Source organism: Molothrus ater, chromosome 16 (assembly GCF_012460135.2).
Source record: "Molothrus ater isolate BHLD 08-10-18 breed brown headed cowbird chromosome 16, BPBGC_Mater_1.1, whole genome shotgun sequence".
Classification (NCBI taxonomy): Eukaryota; Metazoa; Chordata; class Aves; order Passeriformes; family Icteridae; genus Molothrus; species Molothrus ater.
The window spans coordinates 2,056,289-2,074,328 of record NC_050493.2 but is presented as its reverse complement, the minus strand read 5'-3'; the positions used below and the strand labels follow the sequence as shown (position 1 = coordinate 2,074,328).

The following is an 18,040-nucleotide window of genomic DNA, read 5'->3' as shown; positions in this document are numbered from 1 at the left end:
ATCCATGAAGAGCTGGCACAGAAAAGCCCTGCAGGGAGGACTTTACCTGCCCCAAGTTGTCGAAGTTGTACTTCCTCCGGACCCATTTGTAGTGAGCGTTGGTGCAGTCAGCCTTCGTGGTGATGTTTTTGACATCAGGGCCATCACAGTAGTAGAACTTGCCTTTAAAAAGCTGCATTTGAGAACACAAATTTAAAAAAAAAAAAAAAAAAGAACAAAAAATAAGCAGCTTAGCTTTGAAAAGTCTGTTCCCTGAGATCCTTGCTGGAGCAGCTGCCAACCCCACCCTGGACCATTTCTCCTAAAGCCTGGCTCTTCTTCCCAAACTGAAACCTTCCTTTGGAGGCATTTCAGCTCATTATTTCCACCTCCACCCCAGCTTGTGAGAAAAGCAGCAGTCACTTACAGGGGAGGGAAATACTTTACCTGGACCCCTAAAATCCCAAAGATAATGAAGAAAGCACAGCAGATGAGAACAATATTCCCAATAGGCCTCAAGGAGGAGATCAAGGTTTCCACCACCAGCTTCAGACCTGGGGCTCTGCTGATGACTCTGGAAAAAAAAAGTCAAGACAATTAAACTTTCAATTTTTATGTATGTCCTGTTATCACCCAGCTGCTTCTCCTCTGCTCTCTGGGGCTGGCCCAACCCTCCTCTACCTGCAGGCAGGGAATTCTTCAGACAACCAGAACATTCCCAATCCCATCGGATGGAATTCAAACAGTGACAGCTGGGCAGAGTGAGGAGGGGAGACTCCCTTTGGGCAGGGTATCACAGAGCTCCCACTGTGGGAGGTTTGTACCTCACTCCAGGAGCCTGATCCCTCCAAGGGCTCTGATCCCAGCCCAGGGACACAGGCAGGACCCTCCTTTCTCTCCCAACACGTGAACCTCTTCCCAGTGGGCCTGGAGAGCACGTCTGGTGCTCCTCCTGCAGCAGTGGCCATGACAACTTTCCAAACAGAGTAATTCCAATTTGTTTCTTAATTAGTTCCTGAGCTGGCTCTTAGCTAACAGGAGCCTGTGATCAGCAGCTCCACAGCCAAAGGGTCAGTCCCGTTGGGAAGCAGATTCCTGGTGTGCTCTGAGGCAGGTTTGGGGTGTTGCTTTCCTGGAGGAGAGCCTGGGGCATGCCCTGCCCTGCCCTGGGGATGTGGCAGTGGAACCAGCCCAAGCCAAGCTTTCCTAGGAAGGGCCAGGTGGGAGTTTTGCCTGAAAAACATCAAAGTTGTTTTTAGGATTGGCTTGTAGAGGGTGAGTCCTTGCAGGGAGCTGCAGCTCACGTGGATAGTGATGCCTTGTGCCTGCCAAGCCCAGAGAAAAGCGTTTTGTGCTGCTTTTCCACAGGGTCTTGTTTGAGAGACATCATGTGGAGACTGAACTGCACCTCCAAAGTGTTAGGAATGGTCCCTGGAGCCATCCTGTGCTCAGTGAGGCCGTGGTGAGAGGTGATGAATTCCTTTCTATTCATAGGATCTGGCCTAGTTATTCTCAAAGACCAATTCCCCCTTTCCCCCTCCCCTTTCCTCATGAACTGCCCGTGCCCTGAATTCTGTTCCCACTTCTGTGGGTCACACGTGGTGAATTGTCCAGGGTGTCCTGGGGAGCCAGCACTGCCAGGGGACCCTGGTGCCACCAGCAGAACAGCAAGGAGCCAGAAGCACTGATTTCCTGGTCACTAAGGTGACACAGAGCACAAAGAGCTGTTGTTCTTGTGGTTTAAAAGATTCCCTCTTCCTATCACTCTCACCAGCACAGCTTTGTCCCAGAAAGTTTCCAGGTTTTTGGAGGTGACTGTCTCATTCCCCTGCAATTTCAGTTAAAAAAGGCTCCTGTTTATTGCCAAGCAGTACAAAACCAGAACAGGAGCTGATCCAAATCCCCCTCAAGCATTATCCCTCTTTATTGTGTAATCATAACCAAAATACAGATTATCTTTACTCCTGTTCTCTAACACTGGAAGCTCTTCCCTCCTGTGCCTGGCTGAGGGAGGAGCTGCTTTGCAGGGATGCTTGGCAGGGTCAGGAGAGCAGGGAAGGATGCTGGAGCTTATCAAATCCTCAGAAGGATGCTGGAGCTTATCAAATCCTCATCAGCACCTGTTCAACTGCAAATCCCTCTTTGCTGGGGAATGCCTGTGAGGTTGTGCAGTTGAAGAAGGATTTGGAAAGAGTAATTTGGGAAGGGATGATAAAACTGCAGTGTGGAGGAGGCTCTGACTGCCCTCACTCTGGATTCTGACCACACCTCTCACTCCAAACTCCAGCCATTCGTGTCCGAGCTGGAGAAGATGAATCTGAACTCATTTCACTGTTTTCAAACAATTTCTCACCGAGTTTAGAGATCCCCAAAGATGTTTCTATCCGTGTTGTATTTCAGTTTTTTAAGGTATTCAGCAAGACCTTGTGCATTTCCCAAACTCTCTGATTTATCAGCCCATACCGGAGAGGTCTCAGGGTCCGCAGAAGCCTCAGCACACGAAGGACTCCCAGGATTTTGGCTCCTCCTGCTGATGCCATGGACACAATGATGTCAATGATGGACACAAAGACCAGCACTCCATCCAGGACGTTCCAGCTGCTCTGCAGGTACGTGTTCTCCCCAGAGAAAAAGCCAAGAGCCACCACCTGCAGCCAGGAGAAGGGAGACGTTGAAATCTTCACCCAGATCATGACTCTGGCATGGTCTGCTCTTTGCCAGAATTTTCTCTGGGCCATGGGATGAAGCTCTAATTACCTTAACCATCATTTCAACCACGAAGATGGCAGTAAAGATGTAATTAGAGACACTGAGGAATATCCTCTCCTGGAAAACACAGACCAACAAAGAGACACGAGTCAGAAACCCAACATTTATCTTGCAGGGTCCGGTCCTGAGGAGATGAAGATCTGGATGGGGGATGGAGGAAGGAAATGCCTCTCACCGTGCTCAGGGGGTCGATGTCTGGTCTCTCCAGAGCTATGGTGATGCAGTTGAGGAAGATGAAGACCAGCACCACGTGGTCAAACATTTTGTGGGCAATGACCTTCTGGCACGTCACTCGGAACCTGGAGAGAGGTGGGAAAATCAGATCCTTCAGAAGTTTGGGTCAGGAGTAGGCTCCTCCCCAAAAACCCAAAACCAGCACCGGCCCAAGTGGTGAGGCAGCATCTCCCCAGGCTTTGGCCATGATTATCATTAATTATTAATTATTACTAATGCCGGCTAAACCACTGACAGCAACGGGGTGAACCACACTGAACTGAAAACTCTACCTCAAAATCAGGAACTGGATTTCTAAAACTCTGAAGGATTTTTCCCAAGGGGAGACTGGCTAGGAAGGCAATATTCCATTACCTCAAACCCCTGCTGAGCTGGAATTTCACTGGAATTTCTTACCTGTTCTGTGGGGAGAACAAGTAGAGGGACCAGTTCTCGTGAGTCTTGCACCACTGGGGTTTGTAGGGCTCCAGGGCTTTGCGGATCCGGTAGCAATAACTCTGGGTAAAAAAGAAGGAACACCTTTTCTTCCTCTTTTATTTTCCTGCCTCTTCAACTTTCAGTAAATGGCTTTTTATTGTGTCTGTAGGCGGTCACAGCTTTTGGGACAGAGCTGTGGTGGCCAGTATCACATTTGTCCAGGAAAATAAGGAGGAAAGGGATGGAAAAAGGGAAGAGATGGACAGGATAAAGCAAGACTTCTGGGAAGGCGTCGTTTTGGAGATACAGACCTGTGCCAAACCCAAAAAGGCCTCAAGCAACCAAAAAGTGAAGTGGAAAACATCTCTTTTTAGGCTTCCAAGCTTTCATGACACCAAACAGCTCCTGTGAGTAAAGCCTGTTGTGTCAGCAGCTAATTTTGGAGAGGGATAATCCCAATTGGCCCAAAAATGAGGCATTTTTGGGAAAAAAAGGAAGTTTTATCTCATGGGATTGTCACAGGCCTGTGGCATTCACATTCTCTGAAAAAATCCCTTCACCCAGGATTTTTCTCCTGGGAAGCTGAGAAGCCTCAGAGAAAAGGAAAACAATTCTTATCTCATTTACTTCTCCTGTGTTTTGCTGCTTTGGAATGTGTTTGGAGGTTCATTACCCACAGGTGGTTGTTTCATTGGATTTTGGTGTGAGATGTTTTGACTCTTTGGCCAATCAGGGCCAAGCTGTGTCAAGACTTTGGAAAGAGTCACAAGTTTTCATTATTATCTTGTTAGCATTTAGTAAGTACCCTTTCTGTATTCTTTGGCATAGTATAGTATTCTTTAATATAATATAGTATCATAAAGTAATAAATCAGCCTTCTGAGAACATGGAGTCAGATTCATCATTCCTGCCTTCATCAGGGCATTTCCCTGCAAATACAACACAGGCCTAAAAAGATCTCTGAAAAAAGGGATCTTTCAGGAAGCAAAGGCCCATCCCTCAGCTCAGGATAACACATTTCCATGTCAGATTTCCATAGTTTAAAAACAAACTACGACTTTATAGCCATGCAATGTAAAGGATGTGGGGTGAGTGCAATTTGAGTGCAACAGCTTAAAGCTGAAGAACAAACAGTCCTGCTGCCCTTTGAGCCTGACAGAAGAGGTCTGCAGAAATGCTACTGGATCCATCCATCCTTTTAGGAATGGAAATCCCACGAGCCCCCATCTCCCTCTGTCGGAACTCAGTGCATCCCTCCAGGTGCCCAGAGTTGCTGAGGACCCTGCCGGGGGGCTCAGAGACCCTGGCACAGCCCAGAGCACCTGTGGGTTTGCTTATGACCCCTGGAGCGAGTTACCAGCTTTGTATGAGGACCTGAAAGTCACAGAAGTTTGAATAGTATAATAATAAAATTATCACAGGGTGAAAATGTAGATTTTAGGATTTTTGGTATGGGGGTTGTGGGGACAAGATGGAGGAACTTGGGCGTGTCCAGCCTTTCTTCTTCTTGTTGTTCTCCATTTTCTGCTCTGATGTTGGCACTTTGGGATTGGTTTAGAGTAGAAGTGCACTGTCTAACATAGGTGATGGGTATTGGGAATTAAGTGTAAATATGTTTTATGTAGTTTGTAGTATAAAAGGACAACACCACCTCGGGGGCGGTCAGAGTGCCCGTGGCTGCCCTGCTGAGCAGACCTCGGTTGGGCAGAAAGAAAATTTTATAGATAAGAATTAATAAACAACTTCAAGACCGAAAAGTGAAGAGTCCAGACTCGTTCTTCAGCCGTGCGTGCCAAAACAGAGACATCCCGCACATCCTGGGGGCAGCAATTAGCAACCAAAACCCGAGACCCCTCAGCACTCACATCCTCCACGTCATCCTCGTAGTCCAGCGCATCCTCCTTGTGCCCGTCCACCCTGAGGAAGAGCTCGGCGCCACCGAGGCCCATCTTGCCGTTGCAGCCGCGGAACTCTGCGGGCAGCAGGGCGGCGGGGCCGGGCCCGAGCTGGCGCACGGAGGGCACCCTCAGCAGCTCGGGCAGCAGCTCCTGGGAGCCGCGGCGATCCAGGGACTCTGCCCGGCGTGGCGGCGAGGGCCGGCTGGGCGAGCTGGACTTGGCGTCGTCCGAGTCGTCGTCCGTGCTGCCCTTGCCCTCTCCGGAGAGCAGCGATTCCCGCTCTCCCGACTGGCTCTTCTTCTTGAGGCTCGGCGCCCGGCCCAGGCTGTTCCAGCTGGAGCGGCGGCTGCCCCAGTTGCTGCGGTGGCCCAGTTGGCGCAGGGGGAGCTGCGGAGGCTGGACTGGGAGAGAAGGGAGGTGTGGGAATCCGTGAAATCGGAGGGTTTTGGGAAAGGTGTGAAAGGCAAGCCTTGGAGAGGGCACCATTTATGGCTATGTACAAATCACCAATGGGATGGGACTGCTAGGAACGTGCCTTTGATAGTGGAGCCCTGGAAAATGTTAAAGATAGACTTTGAAAATGTTAGGCTTTGTGTTTTCTCAGATCACTGCACCTGCGTAAGCAGTATGATAAATGATATAATTGTTAGATGTGATGATTGTTTAGTAACTAAATATAATTATTGTATAATCATAAGAAGATTCACGAGAAACTATGTTAGAAATTTAAGGGGGAACCATGAGAAGCCATGCTTAACTGAAATCTATGTATACAATAGAACAATATAAGTTTAATAATTAACATGAAAGTTATATAATCATAGAATATAAAAACGCCATCATCTCGAATGTATGGTTGGAGTCAGATTTGAGTTGAATACTCCTGACACCCAGAGCTCTTAATAAAAAGCACCGCATACAATTGCTTATGTGATTATGTGTTTTTGAATGCTAACACCTTGAGCTGTTTTATTTTCCAGCATCAGCCTCATTACATGGTTATGACAATGAGAAGATGCCATTAGCTCACATCCCAGGCAGCAGACCAAGAACTTAATGTTGCAACTCACTTTAAAAGTTTTTTGACCAATAACACAAAGCAAAAACACATTGACAGCAGTTCCATCCAACCACTATAAGCACACGTACCTTTGGGTAAAAAAATGCTTGCTCATTTCAAATACCTGCTTGTAGGCCTTGAAACACAATGCACAGAGCTCCATTATTAAGCTTAGACTTCCCAGTATCTCGCTAGATAAACTTTTCTGGAGCTTAGGGAGTTATTCCAGACAAGCGTTAATACACAGACCATTGTTCTATTTGTCCTTACTTTTCTACTTCTGACAGAATTTTTCTGCTGACCAATCTCATGGCTCCTGCTTGGCTCTAACCACAGTTCTGCTGTCTCTGAGGCTGCCTTTTGCAGCTCTCCCAAAACCCTCTGACTTTATAGATTCCCACAGGGAGGGAGGGAGGGGTTGTTTGCCCCCAAAGGATTGGGGAGTTTTGCCCAGATTGGTGAAAGTCACGGCCTCCCCTTCCCGTGTAGTGGTTTAGGTTCTTGATTTGAGGTTTCTTGGTTAATGTACTAATTAATGTGGTGGGTTTACCTGCTTCCAAAGCAAAAGAGGGAAGTTCCCAACATCTATTCGTTTTTTACATGCATGTTCATAAAGGAGTGACAGCTTTCTCAGTAGTTAACAGATTGTTAATTCTCAAAGATAATTACTGATAAGGTTTTTGTCAAACACAAAAGAAACTGTTAGCAGCGTCTGTTAAAATATCACTGCCATGGTGCAAAACCAACAGGGCACCACTCTGATTCCAGCCTTGAGATGGGAGCACCCAGCCAGGACCACACTGAAGGTGGTCCTGGACCACACCTGGAGCACAGCTTCCAACCCTCTGTCCTGGTGACTCCCTGGCAACACCAACTCCCCATAAAAATGAACCCAAAGATGTCAATAAGTGGCATTTTGCTGAACTTTGCTCGTGTTCTGGTAGTTTCAGCTCGCAACTTCCCTGCCTTCCAAAGGGAACATGAGTCACCTAAGTGCCTGGTGGGAATTGTGCCCCTATTTCCATTACTTTCCTCCCATTTGCCGTGTGAGGAAGTGGAGTGAATGTTCCTCCTCCACAAATTTCAGTGCCTGTCTGCACTCTTGGTCAGGTACAGGCAATTCCCAGGATGAGAGAGCTTAAGGTCAGTGCAGAAAAGCCAGGAGGAAAACTCCTTTTCCTTCCATGGCTTCCCCCCAGCACAAACCAAGGCAAACTGCCTTCCTCCTCCTCCTCCTCTCCTCAGTGCAGCCCTGCCTGCTTCCCCTGCCTCTGGCTGGTGGCACTGCCGTGCTCCCTGAGAAAGGATTGGAAGGATGAACATCCCTGTCCAGCAGCTTGCAATGCCATGAAAGCCCAAGGCAAACAGCAGTCAGCTCTGTTTGCTTTTCAAAGGCATTAGGTTGACTAAGCAGCTTAGCAAGGGGGATGGTGGCTGTGCCTGGGCGTGAGGTGCCTTCACGGTCTGCTGCCTTGATTTGAACATGATCTCGCAGCTCTGGAGCAGAGGAGTGGGATGGATAAACAGCAGCAGAAATCCACTCTGCCTGCTGCCTCTGCTCCCTGTGTGCCCAGAGCTGCCCTCCCACCCCCCTGCTGCAGGCACGGCTGCCAGAGCAGCAGCTCAGCCGGATCCTGGCATCGGGTGAATGTCACAACCTCTGTGGGGACTCAGTGCCTTCCAAAGGAATCGTGGAATTAGCTTGGAAGGGACCTTGAGGATCATCTCATCCCATCTCCTCATTCCAAACCCCCTCATCCCTTGTTCCCCTGATTTCCCCTCCAACAGGGCTGTGGGACTGTCACCAGAGCTCAAGGGAAAATGCTTCATTCCCCTGACATGGAGTAAATTCCAGATGCAGCCCCAAAACACCAGGGGGACTGCAGGTCTCACCCTCACAGAACACCTGACAGCTTCTCCAAGACACCCCAGATGGCTGGTGTGGCTGGAAAAGATTCCTGCTCCTCCTCTGAGGGGTCAGGGGTAGCTGGACTCGTTCAGGTTATGGCTCTCCAGTGAGATAGTTTGGCAAGGGCTTCCAGGGAGGCAGGAAAACCCTGGATCCTGGTACATCCCTGTTTCCCCTTTCCATGGGCTCTCCGTCCCTGGCTGTTCTGCTGCCCTGCCCTGCCCCAGCACTGCACACCCCAGCTCTGTTCTCCCCCTGTCTTTCTACTCATTTCCCCCCTCCACCACCCTCCTTTTCATTTCCAGCAACGCCTGTCCCCAGTATCCCACATGACCCTAAGCTGAGCTCAGCCGGTGCCGACAACACCAAACTTATGGGATCAACCCCTGTCAGGGCCGTTCCCTCAATCCTTGTGGGTCCCTTCCACCCCAGAACATCCCACCACCACCTGGAAACCAAGACCCCACAGCACCCTGTGTCACCTGTGGGCCACAAGAACCTACCAAGGACTAGGACCCAGGACTAGGAAGCAAGGACTTACCAAGGACTTCTGGTCGTAGCCCGTGGGGTCCAGCGAGGCGTTGCTGCCTCTCCTCGAGTCGCCGAGGGCGTGCAGGGAGTCCAGGTGTGGGGAGCACTTTGGGGTGGGCATGGGGGTGGCGGCCGTGCGCAGGATGATGGGCGGGGGCATGGCCCCCCTGCCCTCCAGGTGCCCGTTGGGGGTGACAGCCAGCGAGTACATCTTCATCTCTGCAGGGAAGGGGACAAAGTGGCACACTCATGTTCTCTGGAAAATTCCCTTTGCCTAGGGTTTGGCTGCTGGGAAGCTGAGAAGCCGCAGAGAGAAATGAAAACAAGAATTATCTGATTTGCTTCTCCTGTGTTTTGCTGCTTTGGAATGTGGTGGGAGATTGTTTACCCACAGGTGATTGTTTCATTGGTCTCATGTGAATTGTTTTGACTTATTGGCCAGTCAGGGTCAGGCTGTGTTGGGACCCTGGAAAGAGTAACGAGTTTTCATTATTATCTTTTTAGCTTTCTGTAAGTATCCTTTCTGTATTCTTTAGTACGGTTTAATATAATATTTTTATATTTATAATATATCTTTAATATAATATAGTATCTTAAAAAAAGAATTAGCCTTCTGAGAAGATGGAGTCAGATTCATCATTCCTTCCTGCCACGGGGCACCCTGCAAATACAATAACAGAGGACACCACGTGAGGGGACACTGCTCCTGGGGACCTCCAGGAGCTCTGCCAGGTGCAGCTGTGGGCAGTGAGATCCCCCCAAGGTGTTGAAATGCATCAGGTGAACGCCACGACCTCTTCAGGGGCCTTTGGGAACTCAGTGTCCTCCAAAGGAATTGTGGAATTATGGAATGGCTTGGCTTGGAAGGGACCTCTGCTTCCCCAACAAGTGACTCTGCCCCTTCCTCAGCTGAATTCCACTCGCTCCCCACAACCAGCATCTCCTTGGCTGAGAAAAATCCTGGTTTAGAAGCGTTTGGAGGGATCCTCACAGAGCCCAAGCTGGGAATCAAAGGAAGCAGGAGCTGAAGAGGCTCCTGTTTGCCATCATTCACTGTTAAAATGTGTGATCCCTTTTTGTCACCCCTCTGGCTGCAAAGTGAAGGCTGTCACCTCCAATTCCATGTTTTTGGTACACCAGAGCACTGTGGGCCTCCCCTCAAATCGACTGCCAGACCCTCCTGGAACACAAATGAGCAGCAACATTTTCCATCCATCAAACCTCACCCAAATGCATTTTGTGTGGGAAACCAAAAGGAACAGATGAGAACTTGATTGATTGGAAAAGCTGCCGAGAAGTGGGGTGAGAACATTGCTGTCAGCAAAGCACTCTGTGCTAATGGTGCAGGAGGAGGGAGGAGACACAGCTAAAAATTCTTGGGGAACGTTGAAATTAGAAAAACATCTGTCTAAAGGAAATATCAGTGCTCATTTAGCCTCCCCTACACTTTGCAGAGCTGCTCTGGTGACTTTGCAGTCAGATTAATTGCTAAATTAACTGGATTCTTGCATTGTGGAAGCAGAGCTGTAGCTCCCAGATTCCCAGGAAAATGCAGACACAAAGCCCCACCTGTTGCTCTGAGGTCTTTCAGCTTCTCAAACTCGTCCTCGAAGTTGGCAGATGTCTTGTCCTCATCTGTGTCTGACCTGTTGGCATCTCCCTGCAGAGAGGAGGAGGGTAATTAACAGACCCAATTCATTAGGATTCCTCAGCAGCTCTGAGCTACCTCTGCTCCCCGTGGGTGGTTGATGCCAAATTCCCTCTGAGACCACCCTGGAAATGATCCCAGGCAAGTCCCTCTCCTTTGTTTTCACTCATTTGGACAGAAAGGACCATGCTGTGGTTGTCACCATGTCCCTGCCGTGTCTCTGTGCTTCCTACACTGCTCCAGGAACAGCAAATCCCAGGGGAAAACATTCCAGAGCAGCTGGAATTGCAGGAATGACTGAAAAACCTGGCATGGTGGGGCTCCTTGTTTGCTCTCTCCGTGATCCCTGCTGAAAGCACTTAGGGTTTGATGTCAAAGGGTGTCAGAGGGTTTTAATTCTCTGTTTGACAGCACTTTCAAATTGACTTAGATCTGGAAAGCCTGATTTGCTCTCTCTGTGCTGGCTGGGATTGTTTTGGGAAATCTCTTGGCAACCTGAGGCAGAGGGCATGGGGCCAGTTTGCCTGGCAGCCCTGCAGCAGCTCAGGACAGGGAGCAGCCACCCTCACCCTGCCTTTCCTCCTGGGAGTCCCGCTGGTTTTGGACAGATCTGCAACCAGAAATGATCAGCCTGGGACAGAGGAGCCATCCTCACGTTCTCCTTGCTCAGGGAGGGATTCCAGCAGGATGCCAGCAGGGCTCTGCCTGGATTCCTCAGCACTGCAGAGATCTGTGCAAACTGACAGCAAAGGGCTGGATGAAAGGGCTGATCCCAGAGAGAGGAGCAGAGTTCCTTGCCTGGTGCCTGGACAAACCCCCCCAGTTTCCAGAGGCACGGTGCTGAAGTGGCAATGAACTTCACTTTGCTGGGATTTATTGCCAAGAGCTGCAGCCAGGATGACTGAACGGCTCGAGCTCCCTGATTCATCTTTGTTTCACAGCAGAAACACCAGTGCAGAGTGGATGAAAGATCTGCACAATTTTGGGAGGTTTGCCTGCTCTCCCAGAGCAGCTCTGGGGGGGGATTTCAAAATGACATGGGAACGGTGTAAACATAAATATGCAATTATGGCCCTGTTTGAAGTCTGGCTACTTGTACTAAACACAAATGTACTAAAAATGGGTTTGTGGCCATTTAAGTGTGTTCTCCTCTAGGAAAACTCCTGGCAAACTTGCTCCAGAGGCAGATCAGCAGCTGGGATCAGGCTGAGAGCGTGTGCTGTGCTTCACAGGACAATTTTAGTGCCCTTGCTGAAGCCCTGCTGATGGTTCTGAGTCAAGGGCAGCTCTCAGCTATCCCAGGAGTCCATCTCCAGATAAATAAAAGAAACACCTGAGCAAATGGAGGAGAAATTCCCCTCAGTGCCTCCTGTGACTGCTCAGAACAGCCCCTGTCAGAGGCAAAGTCAAAGAGGTCAAACCAAGAATTCCCAGCATAGCAGCAGAGCCAGGGATGACAAAAGCAAACCCAGCTCCAGGAGAATTTGGTTTGGTGGAAGGTTCCCTAGCTGTGGCAGGGGGTTGGAACCAGAACTTTAAATTCCCCTCCAAGCCAAAGCATTCCAGGATTCCACAGTTTCCCAGTGCAAGGCTTGAAAGGAGCCCTGGCAGCTGAGAAGGGTTTTGTGTAATGCCTCTCCCTGAGACAAGTGACAAGCCCACAGGCCTGATGTCAGGATTGATAATAAATGGGAGTGGAGAGCAAAATGTGCCCTGCAAATGCCATGCCTGTGGTTGCTGGCCCTTGGGGTGAATAATCCAGGCTGGGAAAAGCAGAGCTTGCACACATTTAAATCATGGTCTGTAACAGCTCTGAAAGGAGCCATTAGGGCTGGGCAGGGAAACCACAGCTTGTCTGGAGGAGCAATCAGGCACTCACAGAGCTCTGGCTTCACATCAGCACCAGGTTCAACCTCCCAGAGGGCAGGGGAGGAACGGGAGCTGCTCCCTGCAAAGATCCCTGAGAGGAGAAAACTTCCTTCCACCTCAAAGCAACGTCCTAAAGATCTGAGAATTCAATGTCAGGAACCTGGGAAGGGGTTTTGAGCAGCTGTGCCCCTGGCTTTAAACATTCCAGAAGGGACAGAGTCCCAAGGAAAGGACAGGGCTCATCCTGCCTGGTCCTCAGGGCTGGAGCTGGCTGGAACATGTGGAATCACAGGACAGAGCCATGGACAGCACAGCCCCCTGGGGGGAAAGTCCTGCTTGGAGCCCTGAGCTCCCTTCAGGACAAGGCAACCAGCCCTTATCAAGCTAAGCCAGCTGATTTAATCTGTTGGGATTTTAGTAAAACTTTTGAATGTGTTGAAAGCCTGAGTCCCACCACACAGAAACACAAACCATGGGGTATATGGGAGATTTGGTGAGTAAAATTAATGCTAAATTATTTCTTCTAAATCACACAGCAGATTGTGTAGGAGATCAGAGGTCTGGTCCCCCAATTCCCATTCCACATCCAGTTTGGCTTTAACTGCAAAGATTGATCCAGAAGAGCTCCAGGTGCCCAACACGGATCATCTGCACCCCTTAAATTCAAATTTAGGGCTGCAAAGATTAGTTCAGAAGAGCTTTGCCCAGCCCAGCTCATCTGCACCCCTTACATTTAAATTTATGGCTGCAAAGATTGATCCAGAAGAGCTTCAGGTGCTCAGCACAGCTCATCTGAACCCATCAAATTTAAATGTAGGGCTCCAAAGATTGATCCAGAAGAGCTTCAGGTGCCCACCACAGATCATCTGCACCCCTTAAATTCAAACGTAGGGCTGCCTGCATGGGTGGATGTTTTCCCTGCCGTGGATCATCCCCACAGCTCTCTCCCCTTCCCTCAGCCTGGATGTCTCACCTCTGCCTGGAATCCTTCCACCAGGATGGCCACCAGGAGGTTGAAGAGCACATAATTGCCAAAGGTCATCAGGGCCACGAAGTAGAGGGCGGCCCAGGAGGAGGTGGAGGCCATCCCGTTGTAGAGCACCACGTTCCAGTCCTCCTGCGTGAGGATCTGCAGGGAAAGGGGAACCCTCAGCTCCTCCACCCCTCTGTGCCCGGAATTCTGCCATTTTCCCCTCTCCTCCTGACCTTTCCACTGGCAGCTCTGGTGAGATGAGGCAGCAGGAATTGCCTTTGTTCAGCTCTCTGCGTGTGATGTCGGATCACGTTGTAGAAATTTGCCTTTATTTAGATCTTTGCGCCTCTGCTGGCCAAGCCTGCCCTCCCTGCAGGAGCTGCCCTGCCCACAGAGGACAGTTTAGATCCGAGATATCCCCAGGTGAAGGATGCACTGTCCTAATCCCATTATTTCCTGGAGGTGTTGCCTCCTTTGATAACCATCAGAAGATAACAGACCTGAGGCCTCAGATCTTGTCTCCTTTCAGGCTGCTCTTTAGAAGGCAGCTGGAGCTGAAGGAAAGGGTAAGGGACAGGATATTTAATGAGATAAATGACATTGGGTGGCTCCAGAACCTCAGGGAAGTTGTTTCCTTCAGGTAAAAACATCGGGGAAAAAAAAATCCCCATCACTGCAAAGCTTTGCTCTGAGGGATCTTCCTCAGGGATTTTCACTCTCCAGCTTCAAAAATCTTAGAAAAATGGATGACAGGCTCATGTTCCACATTAATTCTTGCAATGAAAACGGCCTCAAACCCCCTGAACCAAGGTGGCTTTGGGGACAGGAGTGCTGCACTGAGTCATGCTGCTCAATAACCTTCCTGGGACACAGGACTGAGCCTTTGTGCTCCGTGCCAGATGCTTTTCCCAAGGGATTGGGAGGAGAAATGCAGCAATTCATGTGTTGGGAAGGGAAAAATGGGAAGCTCTGAGGCTGGGGCTGATTTGTCCTTGTTCCTTTGTGAGAATTTATATCCACAGGGAAGGCTCTGGCCTGGTTTCCATCTTGAGTGATGCTACTCTGCTTTTAGAAACTTCATTTACACTTGTTGCGCTCAGATTCTAAAGCCTGAGCTTTGAAACACGAAAGTCTAATTTTTGTATTTAAAATATCCTTGAAACAGCCTTAACCATGATTCCTCTGCTGTGGAACCTGCCAGGCATTTCAGGCACAAACCAGGCTGCAGAGGAAACACAACTTCTTATATCAAGGCTTCCCCAGCACCTCCAGCTCTGATTTGGGAGGGGATTTGTCAGCCCCAGTTACACAGAATTGTTTGCAAAAGGCAGTGAAGGAGACAAAGATCTGCAGAGTAGGAGCAGGATGGGCAGCAGAAAGGAAAATAAGAATGGATGCTCTCGTTTTACTGACAAGAGACATGGTCAGTGCTGACTTTGAGTAGATTTCTTCTCCATCAGGGCTTTTAAACCCATCTCTGCCCTCATAACTCTTCACTCCAAATTTGACACCTCCTGGAATAGTTTTGTGGAATAAAAACTCCTCATGTTCCCCCTTAAAACATCCCTGAGGACACAGAGCTTACCTGGAACACGGTCACAATGGCCCAAAGCAAGGAATCAAAATTCTTCCTGTCTGGAACTGTGTCTCCCGTGTCGGTTTTCAGGCTGAACTTGCACCCAAAAAGATGCATGCCAAGGATGCTGCAGTGGGGAAAGAGGCAGATGGAAGAAACAGCTGGGTGAAATGTGGTTGCAGGGAGGATTGCAGGGCTTTTATGGACACTTTTCCACTCCCAGGGTTTTTTTTTTTGACTCTGCAATTTGGTTCTCCTGCCTCACATTTCATTCCAGTTTGTCTGCACTGAAGGAAAATCCAGGATTGTCCTTTGTCTGGAAAAATGACAAACCATGCTGCCAGCTCCCTGGTTTCCAAGCAAAGGATTCTGAGGGGCATGAGAGGGTCAAACAGACAGAAATCTTGGAATCTGATTGATTTCCATGCCAAATGTAACACTGGGATGGTCCAGTCAGTGACACAGCTCAGGAGCCTCTGAGGGGCAGTGATTGCCCGTTTGCATCCCTCATTCACCTCTGGAATAATGCATTCCATGAAATATGGGCCAGAAAGGGGTAAATATCCCACTGTGAGCACTCCCCCTGATGCCTCAGGTTTTGGCTTTTCTATTTTTCAAATTCTGTGCTGCTTTAGCGTGTGGGTCTGAGCTTCAAATTAGGGGATGGTGAGCTCTGTGCAGAGAGCAGGGAGACAAAACAATTCCTGCTCCTGCTGGGGACCAAGGACAAATGATCCAAATCTCAGCCCAAGAGCACAAACACCGTGGGCTGAAGAGAGAGGAACAAGTGGGATGGGACTGCATAACCTAAAGCTGTAATTGGACAATTAACTTCAATATGCAAATGGAGCAGAACTTACAAAAGTGAGAGACCCTGTGACTGTGTGTCCATTTTTGTGACTATTTTGGGTTCATCTTGGGTGTAGCCCTGGCCAGGCCCAAGGTCTATCCACTGAGGCCTTTTAATAAATCCCTACTTTATTCTTTAACTCCATCCAGCCTCTGCTCTATTCTTTCATTCCTCCAGCCTCTGTTCTAGCCCAGCCTTCCCAAGGCATCGTCCCCGCACCGGCGGCGTGTCCCCCATCCCCGAAGCAGAACAACGCCTTGAGGAAGAGCTGAAACACCTGAAATACCAAGAAATACCTGAAGATGAAGATGAAGAGCATGAGCAGCATGCAGAAGGTGGCCACGTTGTCCATGGTCTTCATGAGCACCACGAGCTGGCGGCGCAGGGCGGGCATGAAGCGCACCAGCTTCAGCACGCGGAGCAGCCGGAACGTCCTGAGCACGGACAGGCCCCCGTCCGACTGTCCAATGATCTCCCAGACACTGCAGGGACACGGGGACACTGCTAGCACCAGCAGTTCTGCTCCCTGGCAGCTGATCCCCCCAGGAATCTCCCCTTCTCCTGCTCCTTTCCTGCTCCTGGGAGCAGCTTCGCTCCCCAGGTGCTGTCGCGCCTCTGGTGGCACGGCTCATCTGCTTTACAGCTGGTTTGGGGGTCAATTCCCTCCTTAATTCCCTTTTTTTCCTGAGGTTCTCCGTGTCTGCACCACTATAATAATGTGGATCACAATTTTATCCCAGGAATATCCATTCCTACGATACAGGAGTATCAGCACAGCTCTATTCATTAAAACAAAATCCAGCATCTCTTAAGAGAATTAGGGAAACAAAAAAGCACTTCAAGTCAGCAGGATCAATAGTTTTGAGGTATTTATCTCCCTTTAGAATATCCAGAGGGATTTTTGGGGGGGTTGGTTTGATCAGAGCCTTGAACCTTGTCTGGATCAAAGGGATGTGCCAAGGGCACTCTCCTGGTTTACATCTCCGTGTCCCTGGAATTCTTTGCCCCAAATTACTGATTGAGGGGTGATCAGAAAGGATCCCAGCACTGGGGTGTGACTGGGACAGTGTCCCCTGGGGAGCACAGAAGAGCAGGGGCCTCCCTTCCCCTCCTGCTTGCCCAATTCCAGCCCAGCTGGGGTCATTTGGGAGAGGGAGGGCACTGCTGGGGCATGGACACTCCCAGGACCCCTTTCCCAGGACCAGCCACGCTGCACTTGAGTGGAAAATCCACCCCAGTGCCAGATGTGTGGCATAAATAGATTTTCCTCTCCATCTGCCAGGTTGATTTACTTTGGACAGCCCTCCTAAGGACAGGAATCCAAAAGTCCAGGACAATTAAAGCACACCCCAACCCTGGATTAACACATGGAATCACAGAATCACCAGGTTGGAGGAGACTTTGAAGACCATCAAGTCCAACCCAGCCCTAAAACACCTCCTCACCAACCAAACCCTGGCACTGAGAGCCACGTCCAATCCTTCTTTAAACACACCCAGGGATGGTGACCCCACCACCTCCCTGCACAGACAGCTCCAGTGCCCAACCACTCTTTCAGTAAAAAACCTTTTCCTGACACCCAACCTGAACTTCCCTTGCCATCCCTGATCCCCAGCCCTCAGGAGAAAAACCACAGAGGGGGAAGCACCTGATGACCACGATGATCCCATCGAAGATGTTGTAGGGGTTCTTGATGTAGCCAAAGATGCCAAAGGCCAGGAGCTTCAGGAGCATCTCCAGGGCAAACATGCTGGTGAAGACGATGTTGCTGATCTCCAGGGCGTTGGTCAGCTCGTCTGGCTGCGGGCAGAAAAGCAAAGTGGTCAGAGAAAACGGGGAAAGGCTGGAATGTCCCTCCTGCTGGGGCCTGTGCTCCTGCTGGAAAGCCATGGAGGAAAGAGAAATGTCTGAGGGAACAGCAGATGAACCTCCTGGAGTTCCCTGTGAGTTTCACTGGGATCACAGGATCCCAGCCCAGCTCTGGAGCAGCTGGAGAACAATTGTGCCCAACCCAAAATAATTCAAGCTAAGCAAAGGAGAGGGGGTTTGTTCACTGTTCCAAGATAGAATTATCCAGGCTGGAATCTGCCTGGATTCACATGGGTCACTCTGCTTTTACTGCACTGACTCCAGCAGAACTTTATGGGAATTGCTATATAGGAATACAGGATATTCCTATATGTGATACAGGGATATCACAGCTCTATTCATTAAAACCAAGCATTTTTCTTCCAGACATCCCCTAAGAGCATTAGGGAAAAAAAAATACACTTAAAGTCAGTGGGATCAATAGTTTTATGTTTTTTGAGGTACTTCTCTCCCTTTGG

At 49.5% G+C, this 18,040-nt stretch overlaps 1 protein-coding gene across 1 annotated transcript in view; it reads right to left on the bottom strand.

Moving 5' to 3' along the window:
* Positions 1-18,040, bottom strand: part of LOC118692511 (voltage-dependent T-type calcium channel subunit alpha-1H) — a 111,204-nt gene that overhangs the window by 32,842 nt on the left and 60,322 nt on the right. Inside the window, 14 exon segments of the mRNA XM_036392387.1 lie at positions 47-172; positions 427-553; positions 2,443-2,627; positions 2,737-2,805; positions 2,924-3,047; positions 3,379-3,479; positions 5,265-5,659; positions 5,662-5,698; positions 8,808-9,016; positions 10,367-10,457; positions 13,288-13,443; positions 14,873-14,990; positions 16,010-16,195; positions 17,362-17,513. Of these exon segments, the coding sequence (XP_036248280.1) occupies positions 47-172; positions 427-553; positions 2,443-2,627; positions 2,737-2,805; positions 2,924-3,047; positions 3,379-3,479; positions 5,265-5,659; positions 5,662-5,698; positions 8,808-9,016; positions 10,367-10,457; positions 13,288-13,443; positions 14,873-14,990; positions 16,010-16,195; positions 17,362-17,513 (2,076 nt within the window).